We start from the raw sequence: 11,739 nt of genomic DNA, 5'->3' as shown, positions 1-11,739 counted from the left end.
TCATTTTAACTACTCTTTCAAAGCCACGTTTATCATATACGACTACTGTTTTTGGAGAAAAAAGTAGAAAAGTAGTAAGAATTTTTCTAAACATATAGATGTACAGAGAGAATATCTTGAATTAAGTTCATTTTTATTAGCCCATGCACCTTGTTTCTTTTATTAAGCATAAATCTAAGATATGAAAAGGGGACTGTTCTTAAAACAAGAAGAAAAAAAAGCATGGTCAAAACAACAATGCAAAAACATCGGATGAAGTTAATTGATATCAATCACATCAAGTTAATTGAAGAAACTATCATGGTCAAAACTAAACAAAACAAAACACAACACAAACATGTCTGCTAATACAGTGCCACATCAAGTGACTGAAGGCCTTAGTAAAGTGACCTGAGGGTGGCACTGTATACTCTCTTTTGAAAAACAGAAGTGTTTTCACAGTGAGAGATCTTTCTGAGCTGTGTGTAACATGCAAGTCCACAGTGCTGATAGTCAAATCAAGGATGAGCAAGTCATTCTTTTCATTAAGTGGCAAATGTCACAGTAGCAAAAGAAAGCAAGGAAATCAACTGCAACCAGCTGTAAACTCCACCATATAAGAAATGCAATGCAATGCAAGTTTGAAGCAATGCAATTTAGGAATAAACTTTCCTTTCTGTTATTTCATAGTTTTCATCACTTTACTATTATTGTAAATGTAGTAATAATACAGATTAATAGAAAGTAGTGATAATAAAGGATGAGGTATTTGTGCAGGATTCAGCAGAACATTTGTTTAGACAGTCTGCTGGGTCGGCTGTCAATCTGAGTTGAGTATTTTGACACCTCATTTAATCTGTAAGTGTGTGTGTGTGTGTGTGTGTGTGAGAGAGAGAGGTGTCTGTAACGAAAGGCATTCTCTGCTGGCGCCAGTATTCAGGAGATCCTACTGAGACACACACAAACACACACACACACACACACACTCCTCAAACAGGGCTTGACCCTCAACCACTTTACACGCTCACTCAAATGAACGCCCTTTCCCTTGACAACATCTGAGAGAGAGAGGTGTCTGTAACGAAAGGCATTCTCTGCTGGCGCCAGTATTCAGGAGATCCTACTGAGACACACACACACACACACACACACACACACACACACACAACAGGGCTTGACCCTCAACCACTTTACACGCTCACTCAAATGAACGCCCTTTCCCTTGACAACATCTGCTGTGAGCTGACTATGCTATTCCCTAATAATTACTTTTTAACACTTTATTGGGTTCAGCGCCTGCACGACATACAGTACAGTACAAGAAATTAAAATGTTAATTACACCATTGACTATAAGGAACATGGTGTGAAATCCTGTGTTCATAGGGTTTATGATATTCAGTGTCAGTTATATCCATCCATCCATCTATACACACACACAAGTTTATGTAGCTATATAAATGGGGACATTCCATAGGCATAATGGTTTTTATACTGTACAAACTGTATTTTCTATTGCCCTACACCAACCCTACCCCTAACCCTACCCTTTACAGGAAACATTTGTACAATTTTTGAATTAAAACTTTATTTTTATACTAGTTTTACAAATGAGGACGTCCCCAAAGAGAGGTTTTTGGAGATTTTGTCAGGTTTAGCTCACTTTTGGGTACAAATTTGTCCCCAAAATATGGTTAAGTAGGTACACACACACACACACATCCTATTTAATGAACTTATGATCTATAATAATAATAATATGATCCAACTGTATTTTCTATTGCCCTACACCAACCCTACCCCTAACCCTACCCTTTACAGGAAACATTTGTACAATTTTTGAATTAAAACTTTATTTTTATACTAGTTTTACAAATGAGGACGTCCCCAAAGAGAGGTTTTTGGAGATTTTGTCAGGTTTAGCTCACTTTTGGGTACAAATTTGTCCCCAAAATATGGTTAAGTAGGTACACACACACACACACATCCTATTTAATGAACTTATGATCTATAATAATAATAATATGATCCAATTGAAGTTTTATTCAATCATTTTTAATGAACTTATGATCTATAAATCGCCATCATTGCTATTATTATTCCTGCTATTAATATGATAAATTTCATAATCCAATTTAAATAACTTTTTATTCAGTCTTTAAATAACTTATGTATCATTTTCATCATTAATTATTTTATTAGACATTTAATGAAACTTTTTATTAATTACTTTATGATCTATAATAATCATTATTATTGCTATTATTATTATCACTATTGTTAAATAACACTAATACTACTATTAATAAATAATGTGTTCATGCCTTCCCGTGAATTTACAGCACCACTGGTACAGAATCAAAGCTCTGGATTTTTTTTTGGATCAGCAGTAGAAGTACATTTAACTGCAGTTATAGAAACCAATGTGCAATGACAGAACACCGCACTGGTGAATACTGAAACCTTTATTCTGTTATTATCCATTGAGGACGCATGAATGTTTGTCACACACAGAAATGACTAATACTGCAGGGTTTATGATTTCCCTTGCTGCACCTTACAAGAACTTCAATTCATCCTTCCAGCACCAGTCAAATAAATAAGATAAATACATAAATAATAAATACACATTAGATCTCTACATTTATAGCAATGGGAAAAAAATACTTTTCACAATAGATAAATATAAAGCACAATAAATGAACAAACCAGTAACAGAAGGGGAAAACATGTTTCAATCTGCTTTTGTAAGTTTATACATTCAGCTGGGACTCATTTGTTGAAGGAGTGATAAATGTACACAAAAACAATTCAAAGGTCACTCACCTTCATGAGGCGTTATCACATTCTTGAACTTTTTAAAGAATTTACTACATTAATAAACATTTAAATGGCTGCTGGTGCTTAGTGTCTAAATGTTTCAGCACACAAACAAACAAACACAAAAATGATTTTTCTATTACCTAAAAATAGTTTCCATTACTCCAGTTTACATTCAAATGACTTGGTTTTCAAATCTTACACTTTAAATTTAAATTCTAGGATATGGTGGGGTTTTGTGAACAAGTAATGCATGCAAATGTGTATAAAATGTACTTTTTGCACCAATCATTTCATCCTTACAAGCTTTTCTCATTTAGTAAAATGTACAAAAAAGGAAACAAAAACTCTAGTTTAATACTCACTTTTCTCTTTTAAATCAAAGACACGTTGCTGAGTTTTTGGAATGCTTTTTCTTGCCAATGCACTTGTTTCTAAGTTGCATTGCAGTTCATTAGAACACAATTCACAGCCAATGCACAGTTCATTACACTAAGATAAATGACTCCAAATGAAACCATAAGCGAGAACTAATGCCTAACAAACTTGGCAGAATTACAAGCAGCACGACTAAACCTACAATGCCACAGTGAGACGTGCCATCAAAAAAAATGGCATAGTGACATTTAAAATACATACAGATGAGCTTCAGTGTCTAGATTTCTTCTAAACGGTTATGGAGTATCGGGAGTAGATTTCAGATAGGCTGAAAGCATTTGTATTGCAGAAGGCGACAAAGTAGAAACCTAGAAACCTTCCCTTCAAAGACATTTGTGTGTCACAGTTAATCTAAGTAGTTATTCGCACCAAATTCCCATTTCAAACAAAATACACACAAAAACGCCTTCCGATTGACTTGGTCATCAACATTATGTGGATTCCATCTTCACAAACCCTCTAAAATGAAACCACAGCGACCCTTTGTCGCCCCTTATTTCTCGGAGTGGTTCACCTCGTCCTTCATGACTGGCAGCCAGGGAGGGGACAGCTCTGGGATGTTCTTCTTGGCCTGGTTGAGGTGGGTCATGGCGGTGTACAAGCTACCCCTGGAGTTCTGCTCAGGGTAGTACATCTCCAGAGCCGACGGGGTGCAGTGTCTGTGCTAGATTAGAAAGTAGACGTTTGCAAATAAAGGTTATATGGGAATACATTAACTAGAATGGAGAAGGTCGGGCAGGTTCCGTAATAAATCAAACATAAAAGGTGAATGTCACAGAGCTCTGCATTCCTGTTGATATAGCATTGGTAGAACAGCCAAATTGCTGATAACTCTCCCTGAAACAACAGTCCTGCCATTTCTGTTTATACACATGCATACATTTGGGGAAATCAGTATTGAAGTAGTGGACAATGATATTCTATGACTGTCTTTTGTATAGTAGTATGCAACTTTTTTTGTTTGTTTGTTAAAGTCTCATTATATTGCATGTTTAATTCAATGAGTAGCCAATTATCTCAGAAACAAAAATTTAAAAATTTGCATTTTTAATCGAGTTTCGGCTAGCGTAATCAAATTGAAAATATATTTATTTTTAAAAAATGCAGATAATATTAAATATTATTTTCATCCATCAATGTGCAATGCATATGCAATGTGCTCTGGTGCACAATTCCCATATGAACAAACAGCAGAATATCTGGGATTTCTATCATAAAGAAAATGTGCATACCCTGCAAAATATACATACTATATTCTGCCACAAAATTAAGATTACCATGGTAGTGTTATTCCTTATAGAGCATGTCAACCTCATCATCAAAACAAAACAAATACATTTACCATCTAATACATAATCTTATGCATGGAATAGACACTTTAAAATTTAAAGCAAAAAGTAGAAAGAAGATTTTTAATTAAAGGAACAATCTTAGTATATATTTATTTGGAAACTTTTATAAACACAAAATACATTTTAAAAATGCAAACTTACAGAACCTGTAGCTATATATCTGAAAATACCAAAATTCTAATTTCGTAAATGATCCAACAAACTCTCAATATAGCATTGACTACATGCTGTAAGCAGTAATAAACTATTTCTCCGAAATGAAAACTATGAAAAGTTTATTATATTTTCAATTAGCAAAACAGATACTTAGATGCTTAAAGTGAGAGTTCCTCATCCCACAAAAAAGAAATACAAAAAGGTGTTTTGTGACTGAAAGACGTCAATCAAGAGACGTCAACATGCCAAAGCTTCCATAAACCTCATTCCATCTTAACAAGAGGCAATTTTCCTGCTCTTCAAGTTAGCAAAGCTACATTAGTGTGGCATGCTAATTACAGCAGTGGTATCTGCATCAAAGAGGGTGAGGTGGAAGACCCTGCAGGCCTTAATCACAGTTTAGTCATGGTTACGACTAATTAAAGACATTCTCACACTCCACCAAAGCTAATGCACCACTTCAGATGATATCCGCAGACTGAAGATCTGCAGCTAAGCTTTGCTGATTTGCAAACAACTTAATTTTAAACAAATATCACACGAACAAAAGATGCAGTTAATAACACGTAATCGCTCTGCTCCAAAACCTAGTAAGCTGCCTTGCTGCCTATCAGAAATTGACTTTCATTTGTGACTAACTTGAAAAGTATTAGCAAGTACTTGTGTTAAATTGGGAAAAAGTGATAGTAAAGATATTTTTTAGAAAAGATTTCTATTTTGCATAAATGCTGCTCTTTTAAACTTTTTATTCATCAAATAATCCTAAAAAAAAATCACAAGTTCCAAAAAATTTTTTATAAATAAAAATAATAAGCAGCACAACTGTTTCCAACATTGATAATAAATCAGCATATTAGAATGATTTCTAAAGGATCATGTGACACTGAAGACTGGAGCAATGGCTGATAATTCAGCTTTGCATCATATGAATAAATAATATTTTTAAGTTATTTTAAATTGTAATAATATTTTGCAATATTACAGTTTTTTTTCTGTATTTTTGATCTTACCAATCCCAAACTTTTAATAATGATTCAGTGACACACTCATGAAGACAGCAGCTGTGTCCAAAATTGCATACTGTCTAGTAGGTACAACATTTGGTTTGAAACCTACTTAGTGACCGAGAATTACTTTATATATATATATAATATGAATATGGGTAGTATGAATGAATTTAGACATACTACGTCCGCCATTTGTCATGTGACCTACCAGCGACAGTTGTGTCGCTTCATTCACTGTCATTCATAACTCCTCTCCTGTGGCCTTATGGGACACCAACGTTTTTTTATCAGATGTGTACTTCAGAATCCAGCAAAAGTAGTAAGTCATCTGGTTACTCTTCACTAAATGTTTTATGAATACTGTGAATTCTGACAAACTACTTGTTTCACATACACAGGGAGTCACTTATTTTGTTCCTGAATGAATCAGCAATTTTGAACAAACAGGTTGAATGAATGATTCAATGACTCATGCATAAATCCAGTCACTTGTCACCACTTACTGGCATAGAAGTACACAAAATCCAAACCACTAATGCACTGGCTGTTGTATGAAGGATTCAGTATTATTCGTCTGGTAGCTATATACCACCATTCACAGATTCTTCCTTCACAGTGAAAGAAAGTAGGATACGTTTTGAGGTGAAAATCATGTTGAGATGTCAAACGGCTGGCAACCACAGGCAGGTTTTCACTAAAGCCACAAGACATTTGTTTAAAGAAGTCTGATCTGTCATCTATATTTCAGAACAAAAATTGTTTGTAAAGTAGACCACTAATGTTCTCAGTATGGTGTGTTTCTGATATGCTGGGTACCTGAAGAACGAAGCCCTCAGGGCAGCCGAGCTGATCGTACCACAGCGCTTTATACATGACCAACAGCAGCAGACACGCCAGGAACGCCAAGGTGATAGTAATCAACCCAGTCAGCTGGAAACCACAGACATTCGCACATGTATTTATGCCTTCCATTTTTTATTTATAGTCACATTTTCATATTACACATTTTAATATCACATTTTCATCCCTAACTAACAGAGAGACAAATGCAAGTTCTAAGTAGGCTGGGCAATCTGTCCTTGTCTTTTTTACCTTGAGCTTCTCTGACATCTCATCATAAAGGTTTATGTTTAGCTTCTTGATGCTCGGCACATACAGCTTCCTCTTCTTCTCCTTCAGCTGATACTCTGCTGTGGTTTTCACAATCACCTATAGAGTCACACAGAAAGAATGAACTATTAAAATAGTCCAAACAAAGAACAAGATGAGCAGAAACAACAAGAATGGGCTCCCTGCTCTCAAAGTTAGCATTAGAAACCCTAATGGAAAACCAGTTGAAGCAAGTAGCTGTGTTTTCAAATGTTGTAGCCTGTTTCTAACTGATCGACAAGACATTATGTTCCACAGAATGTCTCGACTACGTTAAGGTGTATTGTTGTTAGTCCAAGATGGTCTACCAGCTTTCTCAGAACTGACTAACACACAACAATGAGCCAAAATAGAGTCAACATTACATCCCGACCAAGTCTTGTGCACTCTGATTGAAGCCAAATTTACTCTTTTGAGTAGTTGAGTTCAATTTGTTGTGGTTTCATTCTACATTCACTCCCTAAATATCAGAGTAGTAGACTGTATGTATTAGAATACCAAACCCAGGTGTACATGTGGCGACATTTTGGCAAAATAATATTACATTGCTTTTTGCATGTTTCGTGACACTTCCAAAGTGAAATGTCCAGTGAGTGGAGCTAAACATACATTCAGTTTTATCTGAAATAGATCATCGTAAATCTGGCAACATTTTTTTTATTTGTCATTGTACAAAACACAGCGGTTCAGAAATTAAATATCCAGCGAGTGGCGCTACAAGAATAACACTCTATCATATTTAAAAAAGCATTTGCTGAAGCAACCGTGACATTTCAGCTTCGCACTGCAAGTGTACCAGGTGAGCTACCAAGCAAGTTTACCATGTCAGAAAAGCCATACATATGGACCTGATTATGTGCCATAAATGGCTAAATGTATTATCCCAGTTTACAAATCATGCTGTTTTGAAGTCATATTTTGCAAAGAGATGTGTGAAAATAGGTCTTTATTAATCAATAGCCTGCCCCTGTAATTATAATTTGTGTGAAATTAATAAAAGTTGTCATTTTACTGCCACTAATGGTCATTTCAGTTGGAAATGGCAGTGAATTGTATGTATAGGTACGTTTAGCAAAAATGTAGGTAGAGGCAGGTTTATTAAAGAGCCTAGATTGTAGGATACGCAGGATGTTATTTCAGCACATTAAATATACAGAGAGCGAGCTCCTACTACTATATCATGTCATCTTTAAGATGAGTCACTGCAAAGTTGAATTCAAACTCTGCTGTGCGTTTCCACCCGTTGCACTTGCCTCCTACAGAGCTGAGAATAGATACAAGCCATCTGTGAGAGTCCTGACATGAGTGTGTATGCGCTTGCAAGATCAGATGGTTTGCAAAGTCTTTCAGTGACAAACTGTATCATACTCAGTGACAACGAATCTTGATGGTGTCACATGAATTCTTTCTTTCATGCCAGGCTATCCGGTAGGATCTAACGGAGTGGTTTCCTCCGTGTCTTTGATGGTATCAGCGGTACTGGATGTCTGCCGCTCCACCTCCGGTCTCCTATGACATTCATTCCCTTAATGAAGGTCTATGCAGGGTAATGAATAACAGAGGTGCGCTGCTGTCTTTAATACGGCGCTATGTGTGGGTTCTGCTCTCTAATGCATGAATGGTAATTACCTTATCAGGGAAAGGCTGCTGTAACTGGCTGACCTCCAGTGGAGTGATTAGGGGAATGTTGTCAAAACCGTCCTCCACCGACGGCTGTCTCTCCATCTTGTCCACCAGGTTACTGCCTAGTTTCACCATATCTGAAGCAAACATTAAATATTAGATCTTATATTCGAAAAAAAAGGCAATAAAGACAAATGTACAGAAATATCCAATGTCTCAAAGTATCTAATTTTTCAGCAATTACGCATTATAACAGGAAGCTTTTGTGGTTTATTGTGATGCTGGTATCTATAAGCACATATAAGCAGTTTTTATGTTGAATAAAACACGTACTTGCTTGGATAGGTTTTTGGACCAGCTTTCCTTTTGGGCACTTTCATCTTATGTATTTTCTCAGTAAGGTGTGCCAAATGCGTTTTAAAAATGTAAAAGTACATAAGATGTCCATAAAATGTAATTTTTTAAATTTTATTTCATAAATCTTATTTATTATTATTATTATTATTTTTTTTTTTACAAAATATTATAAAATGTACATGTAATAATGTATTTGTTTATTAATTAGTTTGATGTTCATCTCAGACACACACACACACACACACACACAGTGCTGCTTGAAAGTTTGTGAACCCTTTAGCATTTTCTATATTTCTGCATAAATATGACCCAAAACATAATCAGATTCTCAAAAAAAAATAAATACAAAATAAATATATATATATATATTTATATATTTAATTAAATATTTATTTATTAGGGAAATTAAGAATTAGGATGCAGTAACTATTTGAGACACACACACACACACACACACACAGTGCTGCTTGAAAGTTTGTGAACCCTTTAGCATTTTCTATATTTCTGCATAAATATGACCCAAAACATAATCAGATTCTCAAAAATATTTATATATTTAATTAAATATTTATTTATTAGGGAAATTAAGAGTTAGGATGCAGTAACTATTTGACGTTACTGTATTTTGTCTTCCTTCTATATCATTCGTCACCTGAGAGGTTTTGCATCTCTGATAATACTGCATCGGTTGTTGGTTCATGTTTTCCATTTAGCACTAGTTAGTCAGTAAATATCTCTCCATTAGGTCTGTCTCTGAGGGGTCTGATGTTGGAGCGCTGTGATGCTGTTACTCAGATACTGTGAATCTCTCACCATGTCATTATGACTCAGTGTGCGTGTACACACACACACACTCGCGTCTGTGCATACTAATTCACCAACACACACACTGTCTCATGTCTTACTCATTAACCGACGGAGGAAAACATCTGATAGGTTACCGCTCTCTCTCATTATCTTTCTTCAACCTAACAGGTTATTAAAGAGCTCTCTACAGAATACAAAACACACAAACACAACAATCACTAGTGATAGATGGACACGTCAGCCCACATTAAGTAATTGTCGACACTGGCCAATAATAGCTTGACTGATTAGACATTTCCATAATTTCAGTGATTCATTTTAAATGATTTTGAGCGGATTTTGAGCAGTTATATATATTTTTGAGCATTTTTTATTTAAATTTGGTGCATATCGAGATTAATCAAGCCAAAACTGTTGATTTGGATATGAAAAGGCCGTCTGACTGAGATATTAAGACACCAGTCATGCAAAAAATATTTTTATGTGCTGAAATTGAAATAGAGTTTTTCCCATTGTACATTAAGCCGTAATGGCAATTTATATAAATGTATAATTTATCAGATTTATTAATATGAATAATTATAGATATAAACTTGATTTAGCTATCAGTATAGGTTGCTGAAAAAAAAAACCTCTGTTTATTTTCATTATTGTTAAAGACGCCAATTTTTATTTTCATTGAAAACTGTATTCAAATAAATAAATGCATGTTCCTACTCTGGCACAATCACTTAACGTGAAAGACACTGCAGGCCACGGAATAGGCCTGTTTTATTGGCTCTTCCACACGAGCACTTACTGGCTCTATCAAGGTTATCCGTGATGCCCAATGTACAGCAGCACATCAGGATGTCTGCGGTGTCTCTCAAATAAGCTTCGACCACAGACCAATACAGCACCACTGAACACTTGTCAAATCCTAAACAACGCCACAATTCATATCTAACATACAGACAGGACAGACGTACGCATTTAAGCGTTATTTGTAATTCATCACACGGCATTACGCGCTCATCATAATGGACCATTACGCAACAGCTGCGCGTCTACTGAGACATTATACGTCCAAATAATAATGGATGTTTTTGTTTTCTTTTGATGCACTAAAGGGTTTAAGCGAATTTTCGATTGGGAAAATAGAATAAACGTAATAAATTCTACGCTTCCTCCCGCAGTCTCCAATCTTAGCCGCTGCGCTGCCCAGAGGTTTGGAAACGGCAGAGGCGAAACGACGGACATCAGATAATACAGCTTACGATTAGTTTTTCGTCGGAAATGAATGAAAAAGAGATACTCACTGCTTTCCCTGCGGTTGTCTTGCCGATGCTGATGGAGAGCTACTGTTATATTATGGCGATGTGTGCGTAATTGACTGAAGCGCATCCGCTCCCGTCGCTGCTGTATGATGTCAGCTGTACGCAGCAGATAACTGGCTGATCAACCTGACAAATCCCATTTTATACATTCACATTTACTTTGCGCATATGTGTTGAGTGGGTTGTGTGAAGGAAATGGCATAACATTTTCAGATATGCTGCAAAAGAGTCTTTGGGGTTTAGACGGATAAAAGGGTGTTTTTAAGGTGTGGAATTTAAATTACAATATTAAATGTAACAATTTGTGTAAAATACGTTTGACTCGAAACGTAACATTTAGCAGTAGGAGTCATTTGGTATGATATACATATTTCATTTCATTTTATTTTATGTCTCATCTCTAGATGATCAAAATGTTCATTTAATTTTCTTAGTCTGTTTATTTAACGGGGGCTAGTTGTCACACACTTTTTTTTTTAACAGTGTGTTAGGCCTAGATGTGAGTCAAAGTTTTACAAAGACATAAAACAATTACACAGATTTAAATTTAGACAAGAATCAACTAATAATCCAGATATCTTTTAACTAAAATGTTGAAATGTATTCTCAGGACAGGATTTTTTTCCCCAGGTAAGGCAGGTTGTCATATCTTTCTTTCTTTCTTTCGCTTTCTCTTTCTCTCTCTCTCTCTCTCTCTCTCTCTCTCTCTCTCTCTCTCTCTCTCTCTCTCTCTCTC

General features: G+C 35.6%; 1 protein-coding gene across 1 annotated transcript; it reads right to left on the bottom strand.

Annotated features, from left to right (window-relative positions):
• Nucleotides 1-2,425: 2,425 nt before the first annotated feature.
• On the bottom strand, nucleotides 2,426-11,105 carry LOC107583165 (neuron-specific protein family member 1-like). Its single transcript, XM_016269277.1, has 5 exons — nucleotides 10,986-11,105; nucleotides 8,530-8,660; nucleotides 6,844-6,960; nucleotides 6,568-6,681; nucleotides 2,426-3,900 (listed from the first exon to the last, which is right to left on the bottom strand). Exons 1-5 carry the CDS (start codon nucleotides 11,068-11,070, stop codon nucleotides 3,730-3,732), a joined length of 618 nt encoding a protein of 205 aa, XP_016124763.1. The 5' UTR covers nucleotides 11,071-11,105; the 3' UTR covers nucleotides 2,426-3,729.
• Nucleotides 11,106-11,739: the final 634 nt, after the last annotated feature.

The sequence above is a fragment of the Sinocyclocheilus grahami genome, unplaced genomic scaffold (assembly GCF_001515645.1).
Source record: "Sinocyclocheilus grahami isolate Dianchi unplaced genomic scaffold, SAMN03320097.WGS_v1.1 scaffold51.1, whole genome shotgun sequence".
Classification (NCBI taxonomy): Eukaryota; Metazoa; Chordata; class Actinopteri; order Cypriniformes; family Cyprinidae; genus Sinocyclocheilus; species Sinocyclocheilus grahami.
The sequence above is the reverse complement of the archived record's forward strand: the minus strand, read 5'-3'. Positions and strand labels throughout refer to the sequence as shown.

Bases quoted from the DNA above. Each gene is read 5' to 3' on its own strand.
- LOC107583165 (XM_016269277.1), bottom strand. From the start codon at position 11,070: ATGCGCTTCAGTCAATTACGCACACATCGCCATAATATAACAGTAGCT. The intron at 6,961-8,529 runs GTAATTACCATT...GTGACTCTATAG, and splicing joins AGCAGCCTTTCCCTGATAAG to GTGATTGTGAAAACCACAGC. The intron at 6,682-6,843 runs GTAAAAAAGACA...TGTGGTTTCCAG, and splicing joins AGATGTCAGAGAAGCTCAAG to CTGACTGGGTTGATTACTAT.